Raw genomic sequence first — 25,158 nt, forward strand, 5'->3', positions numbered from 1 at the left:
GAATAATACTAGTGACCACAGAGTAGTGAGAATTAAATGAATAAGTCATGTAGAATAGTGCCTGCCACATCAAGTTCTCAATGCTGCCTAAGATGACAAAATTCTTATTCTACTTTGGAATTATACACAGCCTGAAACTATTGGGCACATAGTAGGTGCCCAAAAGTTTATTAAATCTGATTAAACTAGATAATTAAGACATATTTTTATTTACAAAATAATTCACCATTTAAGTTTTTAAATAAGAAGCTATCTTGGAGCATTACAAATGATTCAACTTGTGTAAAATGTTTCTTGTGAAACAAGGTACCTTTATTCTTAAGGCAGATTTTATATTAAGTCTGAATCAGCAACTTTTTAGATCTGGAAGAAAATAGACATCATCTAGTTAGTTCCCAGGTTCTCATACTGGGAACTAACTAACACCAAAGGTTGTGTCTGCCCAGAGGATACTAAGCTGTATCAGAAAACATAACGTATCCATTTTATTTGAAGATTTGGGGGAAATATTTTTATAAAGGCAGCACATATTTAGTGCTTATTAAAGTTTGACAAAACTGACTTGAAGGTGAAGGTAAGAGTTAAGATTCCTTCTGGAAACTTTTTTTTTTTGAGACAGGGTCTTGCTCTGTCACCCAGGCTGGAGTGCAGTAATGTGATCAAGGCTCACTCACTGCAGCCTTGACCTCCCTGTCTCAAGCGATCTTCCCACTTCAGCCTCCCGAGTAGGTGGGACCACAAGCTCATAACTATGCCTAGCTTATTTTTTGATTTCTTGGTAGGGATGAGTTCTCACTATGTTGCTCAGGTTGGTTTCTCCTGAGCTCAAGCAATCCTCCCGCCTTGGCCTCCCAAAGTGCTGGGATTATAGGTGTGAACCACCACACCAGGCCTCTGGAAACTTTTAAATTAAATCCTCAGACTTCATAAAGATGCATCGTATATTCATTCCCTTCTGCTGTTAGAGGACCACTGCCAGTTTGATTTCCTCATATTTTAGTCTGGACCCAAAGCTCAGGGATGTTCCCAAGGTTATCCTAATCCTCCAGCACCAACCTTTTCTTGGACCATTCTAATACTGAGGGGAGCTAGAATTCCTATGGTGTTCTTGTCTAGTCTTGCTGGTGAGTTCTGATTCAAGCAGCTAACAGTAGGTTAACTAAGTTGTTTTGTAAAATATTTGGAATGGCTTTTAATGCAGACCGATCTGAATCATGTGCTTCACTAGCCAGCCAGTTCTGCAGAACTCCATTTACTTCCTTCATACTGTTTAATTTGAAAAATGTTTTTGCGTGTAGATATAGCTGTCTTTCATTTAGTTGAAATTAGTGGAGTGAGACAGTGAAATGGCATCAATCCCTGCTATTTCATTTATTATTTAAGAATAATAGCTACCATAAACTGAGCATTTAGTTAGCATAAAGCCCCATGCTAAGTGAGTTGTGTATATGCATGTTGCAAAGCCAAAACCATATCCAGTATGTATATGTTTGTTCATTTTTTTATTTTGAGACAGAGTCTCACTGTCGCCCAGGCTGGAGTGCAGTGGCGTGATCTCGGCTCACCACAACCTCCGCCTCCTGGGTTCAAAGGATTCTCGTGCCTCAGCCTCCCGAGCAGCTGGGATTACAAGCGCATGCCATCACACGTGGCTCATTTTTGTATTTTTTTTTTTTTTGAGACGGAGTCTTGCTCCGTCGCCCAGGCTGGAGTGCAGTGGCGCGATCTCGGATCACTGCAAGCTCCGCCTCCCGGGTTCACGCCATTCTCCTGCCTCAGCCTCCCGAGTAGCTGGGACTACAGGCGCCTGCCATCACGCCCGGCTAATTTTTTGTATTTTTAGTAGAGACGGGGTTTCACTGTGTTAGCCAGGATGGTCTTGATCTCCTGACCTTGTGATCCTCCCGCCTCGGCCTTCCAAAGTGCTGGGATTAGAGGCGTGAGCCACCGCGCCCGGCCTCATTTTTGTATTTTTTAGTAGAGATGGGATTTCACCATGTTTGCCAGGCTGGTCTTGAACTCCTGGCCTCAAGTGATCCACTCGCCTTGGCCTCCCATAGTGCTGGGATTACAGGCATAAGCCATCCCACCTGGCCTGTATATAATGTTTAATTCTCACAGCAACTTGTAGAGGAAGAGGCTGAGGCTGAAAGTGAGAAAGTAATTTTCCTAAGATTATGTAACTAAAAAGTGTAAAGAAGGAATTTGAACCCACATCTTTCAAACTCCATAGTGAAAGCCCTTAAACACTATACCATATAGGCAAGTCTTAATTTTGTGTGAGGTCTTGCATTGGAAAAGGAAGTAAGTGAATGGGGGGTAATTTAGTGGCTCTCAGTGGAAGTGGGCAAATTCTGATGTGGCTGGCATTTTGGAAGTTTGTGCAGGTGTTTTGGTTGGCATAATTGGGCTAACATTGCTGGCATTTATTGGGCAGGGACCAGGGATGTTAGCCTGCTATGTGCAGAAAAGCCCCACAGTAGCCCAGTACCTAATTTATATAAAATTATTGGTTACACGGGTTTTTTTTTTTTTTTTTTTTGAGATGGAGACTCGCTCTATTGCCCAACTTGGAGTGCAGTGGTGTGATCATCTCGGCTCAGTGCAACCTCCACCTCCTGGGTTCAAGCGATTCTTCTGTCGCAGCCTCCCGAGTAGCTGGGACTACAGGTGCGCGCCACTGCACCCAACTAATTTTTTTTTTTTTTTTTTTTGAGATGGAGTCTTGCTCTGTTGCCCAGGCTGGAGTGCAGTGGCACGATCTGGGCTCACTGTAAGCTCCACCTCCTGGGTTCACACCATTCTCCTGCCTCAGCCTCCTGAGTAGCTGGGACTACAGGCGCCCACCACCATGCCTGGCTAATTTTTTTGTATTTTTTTAGTAGAGATGGGGTTTCACCATGTTAGCCAAGATGGTCTCGATCTCCTGACCTCATGATCCGCCCACCTCAGCCTCCCAAAGCGCTGGGATTACAGGCGTGAGCCACCACACCCGGCCCACCCAACTAATTTTTGTATTTCTAGTAGAGGTGGGGTTTCGCCATGGTGGCCAGGTTGGTTTCAGACTCCTGACCTCAAGTGATCTGCCTGCCTCAGCCTCCCTAACTCCTGGGATTATAGGCATGAGCCACCGCACCTGGCCTGGTTACACAGTTTTAATATGCACTGCATTTTCCAGTAATGCAGTAAATCAAAGCAAGTTTGTACTTTTTTTGGCAGGGTGGCGGGGGTGGGGTAGTTTACTAAGGAGTGTTGACCAATTTGGAAAATTACGTCATTAGTGGCATTGCTACCTTCTCTTCGAGGCACTGGTACAACACACCTGTGCTGCTTTGCCTTCGTAGCTGTTGAATTCATGGTAATTTTATGTATAGGTAGAAGTTAAGACTGGTATTAAAATACTGAACTGCTTTGAGAACAGCTTGGTAAATACCAGCTGCTCTGAGCTGCCCTACTTCCTAGTGTGTCCATGTATAGGGCCCTTCGGATTTCCTGCAGTTAGCAATGAAAGAGTTAATCACTGGTACCTTGGGGTTGAAGGGCTTCCAGGACCATCCAGCTTTATGGATTGTGCCAATGCCTGTGCTGGTGCCTTTGTGGATGTTATTATTCCCTGGATTCAAAATCTATTCATAATATCATCTAGTGTAGTTGTGGTGAAATAGTTACATACAGAAATACATATTATTTTATTAAAATTACTTCTTAGGTCTCCTTTATGTTACATTTAGGGCATCTATTGTAGAGTATGTCTTGATATGTGTCTAATAGGTTATAACATTCATTTCATTTAAAAATAGAGAACAGCTGCTTCAAACTGAATCAGTAAAAATAGGGGATGTTGAGTTTGAGAGCTGGGAACTACTGACTGGTAAATCAGTCGGGGTCCCACTGTTTTTGTCCTTTATCTTGCTTCAAATTGAAATTATTATCTATTGCTATTATAAATTAAATATATAGCTGGCATCATCTGAGTAGCAGAAATGAAAGCGTCAGTAATTTGTGTTGTTTTTAATAGAGTTTCTCCTTTTGGAATAGGGTGTTCTGTATTTCATTGATTCAGGTGGCTCTTATTTCATCTAAGAATCAAGATAAAGTATTTGAACTAATTAATTTTTTTATCATCCGTAGCAATCTTATCTCATTTTTCATTCTTCTAACAGACTTTATGTGGTATCAGCAGTTGTATATGATTTAATTATTTGACAGTGCAAACTGCAGTGTACTAATAGGGTCTCTTCCATCAATAGACTTATTTTGAATCACATGAATATTTACTCATTAAATTTATTTTTATTTTTGAGTGGAAGTTTCCTTTCCCTGTATTAAATGTATTACTTCCTTTCCAGAAATGTCAAATGCAAAAGAAAGAAAACACGCCAAGAAAATGAGAAACCAGCCCACCAATGTGACTCTGTCCTCTGGCTTTGTGGCTGACAGAGGTGTAAAGCACCACAGTGGAGGTGAAAAACCTTTCCAAGCTCAAAAACAAGGTAAAATACACATAAGAGACCAGGCATGGTGGCTCACGCCTGTAATCCCAGCACTTTGGGAGGCTGAAGCAGGCGGTTCATGAGGTCAAGAGATCAAGACCATCCTGGCCAACATGGTGAAACCCCATCTCTACTAAAAATACAAAAATTAACTGGGTGTGGTGGCGCGTGCCTGTAGTCCCAGCTACTTGGGAGGCTGAGGCAGGAGAATCGCTTGAACCTGGGAGGTGGAGGTTACAGTGAGCTGAGATCATGACACTGCACTCCAGCCTGAAGACAGAGTGAGACTGTGTCTCAAAAAAAAAAAAAAGATACACATGATGCTCTCTCCACTCCCATTTTGATCAAATTGCTTTTGTCAGCTCTTTTGATAGTCATTATCTAAATAGTAAATGAGCTGAATTAAAAACAGATACAGTAGACCCTTATTATTTTTGAATTTCCTATTTGCAAGTTTGCCTACTTGCCAAAGCTTATTTGTAACCCCAATATTAATACCCATGAAGCTTTGGCTATCATTTGTGGACATACATAGAGCAGGAAAAATTTGAGTTGCCCTGTGTTTACGTTCCCAGCCGAGCTTCCCAGCTTTTACGCAGAAATGGGCAGAGGATGGAGGCAGTATAAGGGCAGGGCAGTACAGTGCAGGAAGCTCCAGCTCTACTGGGGTTTGAATCTCAGCCCTGGGGCAGCCTCATGCAGGTCACTTAGCATTTCTAGACTTCATTTTCTCTTTTGTAAAATAAAGGAAATAGACTCTACCAGGAGGAGTTGTTTTTTGGATTTAAGATTATAATATGGCCAGGGGCGGTGGCTCACACCTGTAATCCCAGCACTTTCAGAGGCTGAGGCGGGCGGATCACCTGAAGTCAGGAGTTCGAGACCAGAGTGGCCAACATGGCGAAACTCCGTCTCTACTAGAAATACAAAAATTAGCCAGACATGGTGGTGCGTGCCTGTAGTCCCTGCCACTTGGGAGGCTGAGGCAGGAGAATTGCTTGAACCGGGAGGTGGAGGTTGCAGTGAGCCAAGATCGTGCCACTGCACTCCAGCCTGGGTGACAGACTGTCCCAGAAAAAAAGGAAAAAAAAAAAGATTATAATCTATGTGAGATGAAGATATATATGTATCCCCACTAGGAGGAATGGTTCAGTATTCACTAATTCATTGACATAATTCAGGGATGTGTGAAACATGACTACTATAAATAATGAAAATTGGCTATGCATATTTTAGAGCTGGTATATTTTATTTCTACCTTAACATCAATGATTATTATACTTCTGTGTTTCCTAAGAGAAGTGCAGTATAGTCATCATATCTGTATTTCACTGGTGTGCTGATTTTAGAACCTTATGAAGTGATAGGAAGATCACAGTTGTTCATTAGGGCAGCGGTAGAAAGTGCTAATTTGGGAAGACAGCAAAAGCAAGTGTCCAAGAACTTGTTTGGAATGCTTTAAAAAACTGCATTGGGTCTGATTAAGTAAATTTTAGAGTCAAGTTCATAAGGTCTAGATTCAGATCCTACAGTTGATGCCTACCATGCCATATGATAAGGCTTTCACATTTTTTTATCTCATTTAAGCCTCACAATGTTCTAAGATTTATAGTGGCTTAATAATTAACACCACAATTGAAATAAGCAGAAACACTATAAAATTCTTTACTGATCTCTCCCTTAATTTACAGACAGTTTTTTTTTTTTTTTTTTTTTTTTTTTTTGAGGCAGAGTCTTGCTCTGTCACCCAGGCTGGAGTGCAATGGTGCGATCTCGGCTCACTGCAACCTCCACCTCCTGGGTTCAAGCGATTCTCCTGCCTCAGCCTCCTGAGTAGCTGAGACTACAGGCGTGTGCCGCCACTCTTGGCTAATTTTTGTATTTTTAGTAGAGACAGGGTTTCACCATATTGGCCAGGCTGGTGTCAAACTCCTAACCTCAAGTGATCCACCTGCTTCGGCCTCCCAAAGTGCTGGGATTACAGGCGTGAGCCACTGTACCCTGCCACAGACAGATATTTAATGTTGTCTTATAGTCATAATGCCCAGACACTTGTATGGAAATGTTGCCTTTTTTTTGGAGACGGAGTCTTGCTCTGTTGCCTGGGCTGGAGTGCAGTGGTGCGATCTTGGCCCACTGCAACCTCTGCCTCCCGGGTTCAAGCAATTATCCTGCCTCAGCCTCCCGAGTAGCTGGGACTACAGTCACATGCTGCCACACCCAGCTAATTTTTTGTATTTAGTAGAGATGGGGTTTTACCATGTTGCCCAGGCTGGTCTTGAACTCCTGAGCTCAGGCAATCCACCCACCTTGGCCTCCCAAAGTGCTGGGATTACAGATGTGAGCTACTGTGCCTGGCTGGAAATTTTGCTTTTTAAATTTTTAAGACAGGGTCCCACTCTGTCACCCATGCTGAAGGGTAATGGCACAATCGTGGCTCACTTCAACCTTGACCTCCTGGGCTCAGGTGATCCTCCCACCTCAGCTTCCTGAGTAACTGGGGCTACAAGCATGTGCCATTATGCCCAGCAAATTTTTTTTTTTTTTTGGTAGAGACAGGGTTTTGCCACGTTGACCAGTTAGTCTCAAACTCCTGGACTCAAGTGATCCGCCCACCTTGGCCTCTCAAAGTTCTGGAATTAGAGGTGTGAGCCACCACATCCATCCTGGAACTTTGCTTTTAGTTATTTATTTAGTATAGTGGCTCTCAATTTGAGTGTGGCAGAGAATTAGGATAAAAGACTGTACACAATCATGTGGATTATAGTATTAAGGGAGTGTCGTTTGGGCTGCTGTAACAAAATACAGGTTGAGCATTCCTAATCCAAAAATCTGAAGTCTAAAATGCTCCAAAATCCAAAACTTTTTGAGTGCTGACATGACATGACAGGTGGAAAATTGCACATCCGACCTCATGTGATGGGTCACAGTCAGAATGAAGGCATATAACACACAGTTTATTCAGCATTCCCATGGGAAAAAAGATGTTCCCAGCCCCCTTCAGCTGTGATATAAATATTTCCAAGCACTCCCAGATTTCACCACGTAAGCACACCCACAAAGACAAATAAAATACATGTAATTTTTACTGTTAAATACTTACATGTGAGTAAGTTTAGGAAAGTGATTGCTTATCAGTAGCATATAGATTCAGAGTCAGGAAGGATGCTGATGCCAGCCAACCACAGATTGTCCACAGGGTGGCTGAGATAGTGGCACCTTTGCTTTCTGATGGTTCAAGTATACAATGTGCAAAAAGTTTCATGCACAAATTATTAAAAATATTGTATAAAATTACCTTCAGGCTGTGTATGATAAGGTGAAAGAAACGTAATTGAATTTTGTCTTTAGATTTGTGTTCTATCCTCAAGATACCTCATTTTATATATATACGAATATTCCAACATCCAAAAAAATTGGAATTTGATACAGTTCTGGTCCCAGTTATTTCAGATGAGGGATACACAACCTGTATCTTACCGGGTAGCTTATAAATAACAAATGTATTTCTCACAGTTCTGGGGGCTGAAAAGTCCAAGATGAAGGAGCGGGCAGGTTTGGTGACTGGTGTGGGCCTGCCTTCTGGTTCATATACAGCACCTTTTTACTGGTTCTCACATGGTGGAAGGAGCGAGGGTCTCTGTGAGCACTCCTTTATAAGGATACCAATCTCATTCATGAAGACTCTACCCTCATGACCTAATCGCCTCCTAAAGGCCCCACCTCCTAATACCATCACCTCGGGGGTTAGGATTTCAACACTGGAATTTTGGGGGACATAAGCATTCAGACCATAGCAGGGAGCTTAGATTTGAAATTCATGTTGCACTGTTTATAGGAGAAAATTTCACCTGTATCTGTTATATCCAAGGTCCTTTATATGTCATCCTGACATGATTACCTTGTGTGCTACCTACTAGCTTTGTGACCTTGAGCAAGTTAATTCACCTTCCTATATAAGATTCCTCTTTAAAAATAAGTAGTAATAGGCACCTTACAGGGTGACTATAGGATTAAAAACATGGTCAATGTTGCCACCCAACAAATATTAGTTCTCCACTATAATTTTTATCTCTGATAAAGGTGACATGTTTCTTTTTGAAAATATACTAGAGCCTCATCCTGGAACTTCACGACAGCGGCCAACCAGAGTCAACCCCCATTCTGTGCCTGACCCTGAAGTGAATGAGCAGTCTTCCTCCAAAGGGATGTTTAGAAAAAAGGGAGGATGGAAAGCAGGTCCTGAGGGCACGTCTCAGGAGATCCCCAAGTATATAACTGGTGGGTACTCATAAAGAGGTGCAGTTTGCTTGTATTTTGAACTCTCGTGTCTAGTGCAGCAACAAACTGCCCTCCTTGTGGTCCTGGCTCTGCCTCCCCTACCTCTCCTCTCCTCCTACTTTAGACCCTTCTCGCCTCTAGCCTGGACTTTGGCCAGAGCTTCCTTGGGCTTGATGGCTCTCCCTTCTTCAGTTTCTCTCCCTGTCTCTTCCTCGTCTTCTTACAAGTCTTTGTGAACTATTCCTCTTTGTCTTAGCCCCCGTGCCCCTCTTGTTTTAAATATGCCATCCACACTCAGCACAGCATTCTCCAAGGATGGAAAATTGAGTACACACAAATGGCAACCAAACCTTTATTTAAAGGGCCTGTCTCCAGGCCCTTTCCAGCCTCTTCTGTTCTTCACCCTATGATCCCCATCCACACTACCACAATTAAACCCTGTATTCCTTGTACCTTGTACCTATACCTTAGATATGCTTTCTGGTCTCTCTTTACGCCTTCTTGGTGGAGGAATTCAGTTAAGTTTCCCCAGCAGCCTGTTTATTCTCCAATGTTAATTCAAGATTGGTGTTTAATGACTTTGTCATCTCCTTCAACAGCTTCTACTTTTGCTCAAGCACGAGCTGCTGAAATCAGTGCTATGTTAAAAGCTGTGACCCAGAAGTCTTCGAATTCACTGGTTTTTCAGACTCTGCCACGGCACATGCGACGAAGAGCCATGAGCCACAACGTCAAACGCCTTCCCAGACGGTTACAGGAGATTGCCCAGAAAGAGGTAGGAGTTCCACTTAGTGTAAATGTTTAGATTAGTAGCTCCTAGAAGAAATTGAGAAGTATTGACCTAATAGAATTTATTAAAAATGAAAACCAAGGCTGGGCATGGTGGCTCACGCCTGTAATCCCAGCACTTTGAGAGGCTGAGGTGGTCAGATTGCTTGAGCCCAGGAGTTCAAGACCAGCCTGGGCAATATGGCGAAACCTTGTCTCTACAAAAAAATCCCCAAATTAGCTGGGCGTGGTGGTACATGTGTGCCTGTAGTCCCAGCTACTTGGAAACTGAGATGGGAGGGTCCCCTGAGCCAGGGGAGGTTGAGGCTGCAATGAGCTGTGATTACGCTACTGTACTCCAGCCTGGGCGACAGTGAGACCTTGTCTAAAAAGAAAAAAAAAACTCAGAAAACAACACCCTTATGGTTTTTGTTTTTGTTTTGCATATATTTGATTTAATCATTATCCAAACTTCTTCCCTCCAAGCCAAATTCACAGGCATTTGGCTATTATGGGTGCTTTGAAATATAGCATTTGATACTCCTCTCTTGTAAGGGTGTTGAATAGTTGATGTTCGCTTCCCAGATGTTAAAAGAAAACTCTGACCCTCTTACCAAGTGGTTTTGGATCTGTGTTTCTGGGGTGTGGCCAGCTTGGGGTAGGAAGGTTAAAAAAAAGCAATGTCAATGCTTAGCATTTGCTTTCTGACTTTTTCGAAGTTGAAAACTTGAACTGGGTTTTAATTTTTGTACAAGTCTAATTGTGTTTTGGCTTCACCAGAATTCTAGACTTGAACATTCTAAGATTAAGCCCATGTCTTTATTAATTGGTTTAAAACCTATTTATTGAGCAGCCTTCTATGTACCATTGCTATGCTGGTGGTGGGGTTTGAGTTCAAGAGGGAAAACTAACAAGGAATTTTATACTTTCTAGATTTAATATAAAATCTGTTTCCCAGTGATAGCATTCAGCATGTGTATGTCTGTAGCTTAACTGAGATGAAATGTATGGGTTTTCCTCACTTGTATTATTTTTGGTCTTAAGTTTTTGGTTTTAGTTACAATTCTACAGGTTAAAATGACAACAAGAAGCTAGCATTTGATTTCTTCTTTCTTGCCCTCTAATACTAATAGCCATATTAAGCTTGTGTTACTGTGTTGAACATTTTATAAGTATTCTGATCTTCATATTCCATGAAACTTGCCTAGTTAGTGAGTGATGGAACTGTGCCTCCTTCCTAGGTCTCCTAGCTCTAAAACATTCACTCTTTCCATTGTCTTCCTTCTCTACTTATATTGAAGAAACTAAGTTAACAATTTAAGCAAACTAATGGGACCTATAAAATATTCCACTTAATCTAAAGTTATTTGTTTGCATTCCTGACCGTTAACTCTGTTTTGAGATTCTTACAAACTGGGATATGTCCCTCTACCTGAAACTATAGGCGGAGAAAGCCGTACATCAGAAAAAAGAACATTCAAAAAATAAATGCCATAAAGCTCGAAGATGTCACATGAACCGGACGCTAGAATTTAACCGTAGACAAAAGAAGAACATTTGGTTAGAAACTCACATCTGGCACGCCAAGCGGTTTCATATGGTCAAGAAGTGGGGCTACTGCCTTGGGGAGAGGCCAACAGTCAAGAGCCACAGAGCCTGCTATCGAGCCATGACGAACCGGTGCCTCCTGCAGGTGAGCTTTTCCAGTGGACTTTTTTGTTATTTTTGTTTGATCCTTTTCCATGGAGGCCTTTAGAATAGTTTATGGTGTGCCAAGCCCCGTTTATGTGGTTATTCATTTTAAAAATGATTCCTGAGCATGAAGCCCGGGTCCTTTGCCAGATGCTGGAGATCAGGCAGCCTAAAGTTAGGGGGGTGACTGACATTAATCAAACGATTTACCAGATATGTGGTTGTAAGGGAAAAGCATACAGTATGATGAGCATTTCTAACCTGACTGGAAGGCATCCCCCAGAAGTGCTGTTTGAGCTGAGCTCTCAGGATAAGAGATAAGATGGGAGAGGGGGAAGGCAGAAGGAAGCCAGGTGAGAGTGAAGAACTGGAATCAATTGTGTGTGACAGAGAAGAAGAGAAGGAGAACAAGGCAACAGCAGGGCAAGGTTAGCCTAGAGAAAAGAGTAGGAACCAGGTCGTGCAGGTCTTGTTGATCATGTCAAGTTTTATTCACTATAGACTAATCTAACAGTCATTCATCAATAACAGATATTTGAGAATCAACTGTGTACCCTGAACAGGGTTCAGAATGCTGGTCTAGGTGTTTATGGGTCAGTGGGATGCTGGGAAGGATGTTTTAAATTTTAAACGCTTTGAGAGGACAGATTATGTTAGAGCCTCTTAATAGTCTTTATCTGATTGCTCCCTCCTCTCAGAAGCTAATTCAGTTGCTTTCTATTTCTTCCAATATGTACTTAGACATTTGTTCTTTGCAGAAGGGCCTATCTTTCAGTGGCAGAATGGCCTTGGCCAAATTTTGAAAGCCATTACTATTGGTGTCCTTGAGAGTAATGTGGTAGAATAAGCAATACAAGAATCTTTTAAAAAAATTGTGGTCAAATATACATAGCAAAACCATTTGACCATTTTAAGTGTATAGTTCTTTGGCATTAAGTACGTTTACATTGTGTAATCAGTACCACCATCCATCTCCAGAACTTTTTTATCCTTCCAAACTGAAACTCTCGACTCATTAAACACTAACTCCCCATTCCTTCAGCCCCTGGCAGCCACCATTCTATTGTCTATCCAATAATTTGATCCTATAGGTGCTTCATAGGGGTGAAATCATACAATATTTGTCTTTTTGTGACTGGCTTATTTCATTTAGCATAATGTCTTAAAATTCATCCGTGTTGTAGCATGTGTCAGAATTCCCTTCCCTTTTAAGGCTGAAGATATATTCCATTGTAGGTATATACCGTATCTTGATTATTCATTTGTCTGTCAGTGGACATTTGGCTTACTTCCACCTTTTGGCTATTGTAAATAATGCTGCTGTGAACATGGATATGCAAATATGGTTACAGTCCCTGCTTTCAGTCGTTTTGAATATATCCCCAGAAGTGTAATTGCTGGATCATATGATGATTCTATGTTAATTTTATGTTTAATTTTTTGAAGTGCTGCCTTACCGTTTTCCATAGCAACTGTATCATTTTACATTCCCACCAGCAATACACAAGGGTTCCAATTTCTCCTCATCCTTTTCAGTACTTGTTACTTTATTTATTTATTTGATCACAGTCATTCTAATGAGTGTGAAGTGAATAAGAGGACCTTTTAGGAGTCTTTGATTTGAGAACTCAGCAGCAGAAATCATAGATAATAGTCAAGTTCCTCATTCACATTGAGGAAGCTGGGTTCTGGAGAGATGAAGTGACTTGCCCGGGCTCACACAACTTGTTGGTGGCCTACATAGCACTTGGGTGGCTGATTCCCCTGGCTTGTGCATTTTCCACTGTCCTCTGCCAACGAGTTACTTTTCATTTTGGGCATAATTTTTGCTGAAGTTATCAGATATTTTCTCTAAAATTTGATCAGCCCTAAGTAATAAAACTAATAGCTAATAATAACAAATATTAGTGAGTGCTTAATATATGCCCTACCCTGTTTTAAATGGTTTGCATGTGTTTACTCGTTTAATCCTCAGAATAGTATGAGGTAAGGAGTTACCATTATTTCCATTTTACAGACGGGGAAACTGAGGTACAGAGAGGTTAGGTAGTTTACCCATGATCGTATGGCCAATGAGTGTTGAGGTTCAGATTTGAGCCCAGTTGCCTGACTCCAGGGTTCCACACTCTGAACCATTATTCTCTGCTGTCACTTGTTTGGGTGAGGTTCCTCTGGCCACTGACAGCTGAGAGCTAGTCACTGGATGGGAAGATTTCTTTGTGTGAGTGATCATATTGATTGACATGTGTTGTCAGAATCATAGCTATAATTTCCCTTTTAGTTCTAGTTACTGAGTGCACTGAAATTGCTTAAAGATGCTATAGCAGAAGGGTTGGTTTGGTGGGTCACCGAACCTGATTAGAATGCTGGCTTCTCCACTTAATGACTGTGTCTTTGTTCGAGTAACAATCTCCGTGTCACAGTGTCCTTGTCTGTCAGATAAGATAACCATACTGGGTACATCCAGTTGTCAGGAAGACTAAATGACTGTTCATGTAAGGAGTTAACTCATTGCTGGCACTCAGTAACCCTTCAATGACTATTAACTATTATAGGCCAGGCATGGCAGCTCATGCTTAGAATCACAGCACTTTGGGAGGCTGAGGCAGGAGGATTGCTTGAGCCCTGGGGTTCAAGACCAGTCTGGGCAACATAGTGAGACTCTGTCTCTGCAAAAAAAAAAAAAAAAAAGGCTGGGTGTGGTGGCTCTTGCCTGTAGTCCCAGCTACTTGGGAGGCTGAGGCAGGAGGATTGCTTGAGCCCTGGGGTTCAAGACCAGTTTGGGCAACATAGTGAGACTCTGTCTCTGCAAAAAAAAAAAAAAAAAGCTGGGTGTGGTGGCTCGTGCCTGTAGTCCCAGCTACTTGGGAGGCTGAGGCAGGAGGATTGCTTGAGCCCAGGAAGTTGAGACTTCTGTGAGCTGTGATTGCGCCTCTGTACTCTAGCATTGGCAACAGAGTGAGACCCTGTCTCAAAAACAAAACAAACTGTTAGAACTATTATTATAATTATTATTATGGATACTATAACTATTGAAACTTTTAACATTGATTTCATTAGCTTAGTCTGATCTCTCTTCATCTTACTTGAAATTGTATGTTATTACTTTTACTTTCTTTGTACTGTGCTTAAAGTTGCATATCATGGTGAAGACTGAGTATGGGAGAAATATGGGATGGATTAATTGCAGTATTGTATCTCTAGGTGTTAAGTAATCTTGAGGTCCTGAATTAGCTAACCAAATTGAGCAACCTGAGCATAATTTTGCAGAATTCATTACTGTTTTGGTTATTTTACTCTGGTTTCTTACCTTAGGTAGACTTTGGGGGTGAATGGTTCTTTACTTAGAGGCAACAGTTATGTACCCTCCGTAGAACCTGTCTATGAATATGGGATAAAACATAGATTGTCTAAAAAGTAGGATACCGTAACTTACATTTTAAATGGAGATTCATTTTTATTTTGGTTCTGATTGGTTTAAAAATATTTGTTAAGGTAACAGGAATGGACAGGTTTAGATATTTTTTCCCCTAAACCATCGGGCAGGAGAAGGTTTAGATTTTGACTTATGAGAATATAGCTTTAGCAATTTGTTTTGTGTCTTAGGCCTCTAAAGGTTTTGTGCAATGGCTTTTGGCTTCTTAGCAGTTTTGCCTGTGTAAATTCCTAAGTACTTAATTGTGTCTCCCGCTTTGTGCAGGATTTATCCTATTACTGTTGTTTGGAGTTGAAAGGCAAGGAGGAAGAAATACTAAAGGCGCTTTCTGGAATGTGTAGCATAGACACAGGTAAACTTGTTTTAAAGCTGAGTTCTGTTTTAGTCTATGTATATTTATTCATTTCATAAAGAAGTGTCTACTGTAAGCATTTTGGAATTCAAACATATAGAAAAGTGTGTGAGACACTAATCATTCCCACTGAAAATATTAACTTAAAAACAGTTGGGTTGGCTTTTAAATAATTTCTAACATTATCAAGTGTAAAGTGATAGAGTCATTTTTCTGGTGGAGTGAACTTGACAGAAAGAAACTTGAAGCTCTCATTATTCATTTAACACATATTTGTTGAGAACTTATTGTGTGCCAGGCTTTGATCTGAGCAATCCTCACAACCAAAACTTCACCTCTCATGGAGGCAGACAGTAAATGACAGTGTGGTTATCAGGAAATAGGACTGCAGTCTCAATACCCAGAATTATGGAATTTTGCTTTTGTTGATGTCAGGGCTGACATTTGCAGCAGTTCACTGCTTGTCTGGAAAGCGCCAAGGGAGCCTTGTGCTTTATCGGGTGAATAAATATCCCAGAGAAATGCTTGGGCCTGTTACGTTTATCTGGAAGTCCCAGAGGACCCCCGGTGACCCTTCTGAGAGCAGGCAGCTGTGGATCTGGCTGCATCCAACCCTTAAACAGGTATAATCCTTCAGGTTATCTCCCGTCATTCTGAAACTGCGTTTTTAATTACTGCTGGAAGTCAATACTGTAGAAATGTAAATAGTGTAAAGGTTTGTCTGATAGTCTGATATTTGTATATAGGGGGGCTCTATGAATATTGAATGAAGTGAATTTTTAAAAAACTTTAAAAATTTGTATTTAAAAATGTCTAATTGACAAAAAGCAAATATATTCAAAGTATATAATATGATGATTTGATATGCATGTTGTATACCACAATCAAATAACACATCCATCACCACCCATGCTGTGCATTATATCCCTGGAACTTGTTTATCAAATGTAATGAAGTCAGGGTGGGGCATGGTTTCTCATGCCTGTAATCCCACCACTTTGGGAGGCTGAAGCAATTGGATCGCTTGAATCCAAGAGTTTGAGACTAGGCTGAGCAACATGGTGAAACCCCGTCTCTGCAAAAAAGACAAAAATTAGCTAGGATTGGTGGCATGCGCCTGTAGTCTCAGCTACTTGGGAGGCTGAGGCGGGAGGATCACTTTGAGCCCAGGAGGCAGAGTTGCAGTGAGATGAAATCATGCTATTGCACTCCAGCCTGGGTGACAGTGAGACCCTGTCTCGAAAAAAAAAAAACTAATCTTGACATCTCATATTTTTAGTAAGTCATAAGCAGAAGTAGAGATAAAAACCAGCCTTATGCTAATTATTTGAAATGTTGAATTTGAACTAATGTTTCTGCCATGACTGAAGTGGTTCACTAGTATCTAGGTGCTATTCGATAATGAAAAGCTATTTTTGAGTAATTCTAATGATTTTTCACACTGAATTTAGCTTAGCTTCCCTTCTTTAGCATACTCACTACTTAAAAAAAATGTAGTCAGAGTGATCATGTTGTTTTCATAATATTTGACTAACCCTACCCCTAACCCCAGCCCTAATTAACCCATTTGAAATTTTCAATTTCAAAATTTTTTTTTTGTTTAAAGTGGCATACACTACTCAGAACACCCAAAAAAGCTTTTTTCAAAGATTAAAATTAAATTAAAAAAACTTTTTTTTTCGAGAGGGTTTTGCTCTGTCATTGAGACTTGAGTGCAGTGGTGCAGTCATAGCCCACTGCAGCCTCTACTTCCCAGGCTCAAATGATCCTCCTACCTCAGCCTCCCGAGTAGCTTAGACTACAGGGGTGCGCCACCATGTCCAGCTAGTAATTTTTTTATTTTGTGTAGGAACAAGATCTCCCTATGTTGCCCAGGGTGGTCTCAAACTCCTGGGCTGAAGCCATCCTCCTGCCTCAGCTTCCCAAAGTGCTGAGATTACAGACGTGAGCCACCACACCTGGCCGTAAAAAGCTTTTTGATGATAAATTTAATTTAAGTTAATTTGTGAGGGGATAAAAATGTGAATTTTTTTTTTTTTTTTTTTTTTTTTGAGACGGAGTCTTGCTCTGTTGCCTGGGCTGGAGTGTGATGGCACGATCTCAGCTCACTACAGCCTCTGCCTCCCAGGTTCAAGTGATTCTCCTGCCTTAGCCTCCTGAGTAGCTGAGATTACAGGTGACTGCCACCCAACTATTTTTTGTATTTTTTAGTAGAGATGGAGTTTTGCCGGTTGGTCAGGCTGGTCTCGAACTCCTGATCTCAGGTGATCTGCCCACCTCGGCCTCCCAAAGTGCTGGGATTACAGGTATGAGCCACCGTGCCTGGCCAAAAATGTTAATTTTTAAAGAGATTAAAAAAAACAATAACCCAACTAAATTTGTCATAGTATATTTAAATTTCAAGATTTTAAAGTGAATGTTTAAATATATTTTTAGGATATCTTAGAGGAAATAAAAGCAGCGTGCCAGTGTGTGGAACCCATCAAATCAGCTGTCTGCATCGCTGACCCACTTCCAACACCATCCCAAGAAAAAAGCCAAACTGAATTGCCTGACGAGAAAATTGGCAAGAAAAGAAAAAGGAAAGACGATGGAGAAAATGCTAAACCAATTAAAAAAATTATCGGTGATGGAACTAGAGATCCATGTCTACCATACTCTTGGATCTCTCCAACCACAGGCATTATAATCAGGTATGAGTTGAATTTGCTTTGAACCTACTGAATATTTTCAGTGAAGACCTGCTCCGTTTTTGTCAGTGGCACAGATGTTGTGTGATGAAAGTTTCCGTTTTAAGATGTTCTTTCTTTTTCAGCGATTTGACGATGGAGATGAACAGATTCCGGCTGATTGGGCCACTTTCCCACTCCATCCTAACTGAAGCAATAAAAGCTGCTTCTGTCCACACTGTAAGAGTAAAAGTGACTGTAGTGTTTTATTGTAATCATGTTTTTCCTGTCAAATTTGTGAAACCTAATATATAATTTGGTAACATTTTGGGCCATGGCTTTTAGATGTTTATTTCCCTACTTATTATGCTTATTATCAAAGATTTTATCTTTCACTTCTCCTAGAAGACCACAACTAAGTGGATATGATCAGTAAACTGACTGTTCTTACTTAAATACAGACTGCTCTTGCCTCTGTGAGTCTTGTAGAGGGTCTTCACTTCTGCTTCATAGGTAGGGAGTCTCTAAAATCCCTGAAATTGTGTGCCAGATTTTGTGATGTGTGCTTGTGCCATGTAGGTTTTCTTTTCTTTTTTTTTTTTCTGAGATGGAGTCTCATTCTGTCGCCCAGGCTGGAGTGCAGTGGTGCGATCTTGGTTCACTGCACCCTCTGCCTCCTGGGTTCAAGCGATTCTCCTGCCTCAGCCCCCCGAGTAGCTGAGACTATAGGTGCACACCACCAGGCCCAGCTAGTAGAGACAGGGTTTCACCATGTTGGACAGGCTGGTCTCGAACTCCTGACCTCAGGTGATCCGCCCACCTTGGCCTCCCAAAATGCTAGGATTGCAGACATGAGTCACCGCACCTGGCTGGTTTTCTGGGGCTAGTTTTAGGGGTCTAGAATCCCTAAAAAGGTTAAGAGCAGTATGTCTAGGGCAGCACTTCCAGTAGAGCTTTCTGTGAGGATGATGTTCCTTTGTGCTGTCCAATACAACAGCCATTAGCCACATGTGGCAGTTGAATACTTGAATTGTGGCTAGAGTGACTGAGGAACTGAATTTGTACCTTTACTTAACTTTAATTAACTAAAAATTAAATTTGAGTAGCTCTATTGGCAAGTGGCTAGCATAGAGACTAGATTAGGAATCTGCACCCTGGGTTCAGATCCTGTTCGTTTTCTGGTCTTAGTGCAATTAACTTTTCAATACCTGTGCCTCTCACTGACTTGACGTGGTCAAATATAATGATAGAGCTGAACAGATTCTGAGTTTTTAGAAGAAAGATGCTTTAAAATACAAAAGCTACTTTTCTCCATCTTCACTGCTTCTGCTCTACTCTCAACCAGTGTTGTCTCTTGCCTGAACAATTGGGGGATCAGGAAAGGATTCTAGAGGGAACCTTAAGTTTCCTCCATCCTTCCTCCTTTTCAGCCCATTCTCCACACAAGAGGCAGAGTGATTTTTTGATAATTTATTCACCTCTTGTTGCTTCCTGATGAAAAGTTTTTGAATAGCTTCTCATTGTAATTAAGATAAAATCCAAAGTGCTCAATGTGACCCATGTAATCTTGTGCCTTCTTGACTCTGAGGCCTCATTTCTCCTCACCTTCTACACTTCAGCCACCCTGACCTTCTTTCAGGTTCTGGAATGTCAGTTCTTGTCTCCCTTAGAGCCTTTGCACCTGTTTTTTCCTTCCAACTACTGAGCATTCTGCCTCCACCACTCTTTACTTTGCTGAACCTTCCTCATTCTTCAGATTTCAGTCTCTAGCATTTCCCTCTAGCATCCTTTCCTGATCCCCCAAGTTAAACTAGATCCCTCCTGTTGTTTTCAGAGACAGCATCTTGCAAATTTCCTCAATTTATATATATAGATTTGTGTATTTATGTAATGTCCATGTCTCTCATGAGACTGTGAGCTTCATAAGGGTGAGGATAGAGTTGGTCCTGTTTTTTACTCTCTCCCCAGTGCTTAGCACAATGTCTGGCACAGAGAGGGTGCCCTGTAGTAGCTAATAAGTTGTGGAGCAAAGATTTGAACCTATGAAGTTTGGTTCCAGAGCCTGTACTGTAAACCACTAAGCTGTGCTACCTGAGTTTCTGTGAGTAAATGGTACCTTTGTTATGATTGCTTTTTTTTTGTTTGTTTGTTTGAGACAGAGCCTCACTCTGTCACCCAGGCCGGAGTGCAGTGGCACAATCTCAGCTCACTGCAACCTCCACCTCTCAGGTTCAAGCAATTCTCATACCTCAGCCTCCTGAGTAGCTGGAATTACAGGTGCCAGCCAACACACCCAGCTAATGTTTTTTGTATTTTTAGTAGCGGTTTCACCATGTTGGCCAGGCTTGTCTCGAACTCCTGGCCTCAAGTGACCCGCCTGCCTCGGCCTACCAAAATGCTGGCATTACAGGCGTGAGCCACTGCACCCGGCCATGATTGCTTCTTTAGGATCCGTAAGTGCACATCCTACTTCAATGAACTTCAGCATGAGTTGTGGCTATAGATTCCCTTCTTGCCATGCATGTGATACTTGAAGGGCTTTTTGAAATCTTCCTCGATTCCTAGTTCCACGTGAAAAAATATACATTTCTAGGAATACTGTAGTAGTAGTATATCTTTTATCTGGAAAGTTCTTCAAAAGGTACTGGTTTGATTTTCCTTTGGTGAGGAACATTTTATTGCTTACATTGGAGATGATGAAGTTAGCGCTAGTGGAAGAGGACCAGGCGTGGTGGCTCACACCTGAAATCCCAGCTCTTTGGGAGGCTGAGGTGGGTTGATTGCTTCAGCCCAGGAATTCAAGACCAGCCTGGGCACCATAGTGAGACCATATATCTACAAAAAATAAGTTAAAAAAAATTAGCTGGGCATGGTGGCGTGTGACTGTAGTTCCATCTCCCAGCCACTTGAGAGGCTGAAGTGGGAGGATCACTTGAGCCTGGGGGATTGAGGCTGCAGTGAGCCATGACGGGCCATTGCACTCCAGCCTCAGTGACAGTGAGACTGTGTCAAAAAAAAAAGAGAGGAGCGAGGCCTCCTTTGTTGGTACTGCGCTCTGGAGAGACTTTGAGTGTGAAGTATCTTAGTGAGTTAGTCTATGAAAACCATAGATGATTTTCCTCATATGTGAAATCTTGAGAGAAGTGTAATACTATATCCTTGCTGCTAATTCAAAGAGTAGTTAGTCTAGTATTAATTACTATGTTAAGTATAGTGGCAACTTCCCTGGTTCACCCCATAACACATACATTTCCACACATAGAAGAAGAAAGAGTGGGGGCTGATATCACAACCATGACAAAATTATGAAGGTAGATTCATTGTTCGTCCAGTGAATAGTAGTTGTTATTTTTCAGGTGGGAGAGGACACAGAGGAGACACCTCACCGCTGGTGGATAGAAACCTGTAAGAAACCTGACAGCGTTTCCCTTCATTGCAGACAAGAAGCCATTTTCGAGTTGTTGGGAGGTATACAAAGGGAAGACTGGGTTGTGTTGGGGAGGGAAGGGGGCCAAAAGAGCCTTTTGCAGTTGGGCCTCCAACATGTAGTATTGCTTTTTCACCTGCTGCTATTGTGACACAGCAAGAGAACCAAGTAAGAGAGGGACTGAACTCAGTGAATAAACACTATATTCATGCCTGGTTATGAAACAACAAACAAATGATATGTTCATATTCTAAGTAACTGGCATTCTGATAGTGGAGATAAATGCATACACCAGGTACTGACCTAAACTCTATGCTTACCTGCACACAACTGCATTTTTGCTCATAGCTGCTGTAGTTATCACTGATAGAAGCATATGTGTTCATTTCATAAAAGAACCTTTTTTTATGTTGGCCTCATGTTTTTTGCAAGAAACCTCATTCTTTATGAATGTTAACTTATTCTCTAAAAGTATCAATGGGAAGAGAGGGAATACATGTTTTTAAGTTATTAGTCCAAGAAAAACGTTTCATTAGGAAATCTGAAAGATTTAAAAATACAAGCAAATACAGATGTATTATGAATGACTTTCTGTAAACTTCTTTTTGTTGTTGTTAAAGGAATAACATCACCAGCAGAAATTCCGGCAGGTACTATTCTGGGACTGACAGTTGGGGATCCTCGAATAAATTTGCCCCAAAAGAAGTCCAAAGCTTTGCCCAATCCAGAAAAATGCCAAGGTAAAGTTCTAAAAACATCCCAGGTTTTCCTTACTATTTCAAGCAGTGCAGTGTTATTAGAAGAAGAGTTCTTTCTCTGACACCTCTCCAGTAACTTCATCTGTAAAAAATTAGGGCAGTCTCCTTACCTGCCCACTTTACAAACTGATTATGATCTAAGGAAATGGTATGTGTGGAAGTGTCTTTTAGCAGTAAAACACGTAGCCTGATACTTATGTTCATTTTATTTTCCGAGTTCTCTTTTTTTAGTATCTAGTAAAACCTGTCTCTCTGCAAACTACGTTCTCTGAAAATGTCTGGCGTTTCAGAATTTTAATTGTGAGGAAGGGATCTGCACCCGAAGCTGGTCTTGTGCTCAGTGGAAGCCTCTGTCTGACCATACAGATGATCCAGGTTCGAATCCTGGCAAGGCCATCCCAGGTGCTGAAGTATAAGATGTCTTGGTTTAGACTAAGTAGTGCTAGAGGCCTGAGAAAGTTGTTTGGCTGGGGTGGCACAGGAGGTGGGTAAGGGGCTGGCTAAAATTTTGTTCTGATATGAGATTGGCAGCAATTTTGATAATGTCTCATTGTATTTACTATCATTTAAACATGATTAATTGGAAGAATAATTAAAATTACCATGTGAGTCTTTGGAGATAAAGTACAGGTTTGTGTTGTAACGACTTCAGAATTTTTTTTTTTTTGAGATGGAGTCTCGCTTTTGTCACCCAGGCTGGAGTGCAACGGCGTCATCACTGCAACCTCCACCTCCTGGGTTCAAGTGATTTGCCTGCCTCAGCCTCCTGAGTAGCTGAAATTACAGGCATCCACCACAACGCCTGGCTAATTTTTTTTTTTTTTTTTGTATTTTTGGTAGAGATGGGGTTTCACCATGTTGGCCAGGCTGATCTCAAACTCCTGACCTCAGGTGATCCACCCACTTCAGCCTCCCAAAGTGCTGGGATTACAGGCATGAACCACCACGCCTGGCCCAGAATTTTTTTTTTAATGTAGTTAGATAGCTTATTGAGGGGGCAATAAATTACTCTGTCAGAACTTCACATAAAAGGTGGATTGGATGAGAGAGGAGTTTGAAGATATATAGGTAAGTTAGTTAATTATGAAGCCTAAGACTTTACTCAATGAGTCATTACCTCTTTCTTTTCTTTTTTACTACGAATGTGGTCTGGTGCAACGTAAAAGTTGCAGCATTTACTACACCATTAAATGTTGACTATTATAATTGCCTTGAAGCTATAAACTCTACTTAGTTTCTCTTGCTACCTCAAATCCTTTTTTGGAATGAGGTGATTATTAAATCCTCTCTAAGGCTTTTGTTTTAATATGAATCAGCTCAAGGAAAATTAAAGTCTATCTTGAAAAACGTGATTTAATTTGACACCTGAAGTCAAGCAATCCTTCTGCCTCGGCCTCCCAAAGTGCTGGGATTACAGGTGTGAGCCACCATTCCCAGCTAGAGAGCTTTTAAAAGGGAAGGTACATGAAGAACCTGAAGTGATAATGCATATTCTTAGATGCTTTGAAAAAGTTTGCTTGATAGCTGGTTCTAGAATTTGAATTAAATATTAATAATGTGTTTTTGCAAATCTTTTCAACTTTATTAACACAGTATTTCACTATATAGGTAACTGGCTTTCTAGATGAGGTTTAAAAATATAGTTTCCGCCGTACTAGCTGTTTTATTTGCTATCCTTAGTATTTGCCAATTTGCTTTGATGGATTATTTTGATTAGTTCTTATCTGTGAGAGATCAATTTCCTTTAGGAAATACTGAATTTACATTGTGCTCGTGGGCTTATGATCTTTCCCTTTAAACACTCTTTGGTAGTATGACTTTCCCATACTACCCAAAACATGGAAGGAGGACAGCTGCCTTTAGAGTGATAGGTAGAGGTCATCCCTTTATATTTTATAGCTCTTGCAAGCACTTTGAGAGCACTGATCTGCAGCGGACTTGAGCAGTGCCCAGTTAGCAGCCATGTTCTCTGCTTCCCCTGGGCCCTTTGAACTGTTTTACATATTTTATTTAAAATAGTTTAATCTGAAGGCTGTAACTTTGGTTTTATTTGATTTCCAAATGAGAAAGCCTTTTACTGGTTACCTTTGCTTCTCTGAGTAAAACTCATTAAAAGAAAGTTTAATTTAACATTTGGTGATCTTTAAATACATTTAAGAAAGGAGAAAGCAAGCTCCTCCCTTCAGTCTTCAAGTCACATTCTGGAGTTAATATAATCAATTCAAGAACTTTTGTCTGTGTATGAAAGAAAACATGCTTTGAGTCTGGGGGAAGGACTTAGAATTACATTCAGAAGTGGCAGTCATTCTAGGCACACTGATGTGTGTGCTGACTCAGCTGGGGATATTCTTTTTCTCTTCCCAGTAAAGACTATTGACCTAAAAGGGCCTTCCCCTTAGCCTTCAGACGTACTCCACTTTGTTGTAAATAGACTTTATTATTTTTTAGCGCAGCTTTAGATTCACAGCAAAATTGAGCATAAAGTACCGAGATCCCATGAACCTCCATCCCCTTCCATGCACCGCCACCACACAGTCTATGTCCTTACTAGAGTGGTACGTTTGTTACAGTCCATGAACCGACATTAACACATCATTATCACCTGAAGTCCTTAGTTTGTATTAGGGTTCACTCTTGGTGGTATATATACTCTAAGTTTGTATTAGGGTCCACTCTTGGTGGTATATATATTCTTATCGATTTTGGCAAAGGTGTAATGACATACTCACCATAATAGCATCATACAGAATAGATTCACTGCCCCCCAAATCCTCTGTGCTCTGCCTATTCATCCCGCTTTTCCCCCTAACTTCCGATAACCATTGATCTTTTTACTACCTCCATAGTTTTGTGTTTTTTAGAATATTATATAATTGGAATCATACAATACATAGCCTTTTCAGATAGGCTTCTTTCACTTAGTAATATGCACTTAAATTTCCTCTATGTAGGCCAGGCATGGTGGCTCACGCCTGTAATCCCAGCACTTTGGGAGGCCAAGGTGGGCAGATCACCTGTGGTCAGGAGTTCGAGACCAGCTTGGCTAACAGGGTGAAACCCTGTCTCTACTAAAAAAAAAAAAAAAATTAGCTTGGCATGGTGGTGGGTGCCTATAATCCCAGCTACTCGGGAGGCCAAGGCAGGAGAATAGCTTGAACCTGGGAGGCAGAGGCTGCATTGAGCTGAGATTGCACCACCACACTCCAGTCTGGGCAACAGTTGAGCAAGACTCCATCTAAAAAAAAACCAAAAATTTCCTCTGTGTCTTCTCATGGCTCAATA

The 25,158-nt window shown here is 41.2% G+C and overlaps 1 protein-coding gene across 2 annotated transcripts in view; it reads left to right on the top strand.

Moving 5' to 3' along the window:
- POP1 (POP1 homolog, ribonuclease P/MRP subunit) overlaps positions 1-25,158 on the top strand; it is a 42,479-nt gene that overhangs the window by 1,710 nt on the left and 15,611 nt on the right. Inside the window, exons 2-11 of one of the 2 annotated variants that reach the window (XM_004047353.5) lie at positions 4,350-4,493; positions 8,607-8,774; positions 9,374-9,549; positions 10,987-11,235; positions 14,935-15,022; positions 15,458-15,645; positions 17,459-17,715; positions 17,838-17,931; positions 21,048-21,159; positions 21,739-21,858. In XM_004047353.5, coding sequence (XP_004047401.3) covers positions 4,352-4,493; positions 8,607-8,774; positions 9,374-9,549; positions 10,987-11,235; positions 14,935-15,022; positions 15,458-15,645; positions 17,459-17,715; positions 17,838-17,931; positions 21,048-21,159; positions 21,739-21,858 — 1,594 coding nt within the window. In that variant the 5' untranslated portion in view covers positions 4,350-4,351. The remainder of the gene's footprint in view (positions 1-4,349; positions 4,494-8,606; positions 8,775-9,373; positions 9,550-10,986; positions 11,236-14,934; positions 15,023-15,457; positions 15,646-17,458; positions 17,716-17,837; positions 17,932-21,047; positions 21,160-21,738; positions 21,859-25,158) is intronic. The other variant, XM_055348065.2, reaches the window with a different exon arrangement.

The sequence above is a fragment of the Gorilla gorilla genome, chromosome 7, assembly GCF_029281585.2.
Source record: "Gorilla gorilla gorilla isolate KB3781 chromosome 7, NHGRI_mGorGor1-v2.1_pri, whole genome shotgun sequence".
In the NCBI taxonomy this organism is placed as follows: domain Eukaryota; kingdom Metazoa; phylum Chordata; class Mammalia; order Primates; family Hominidae; genus Gorilla; species Gorilla gorilla.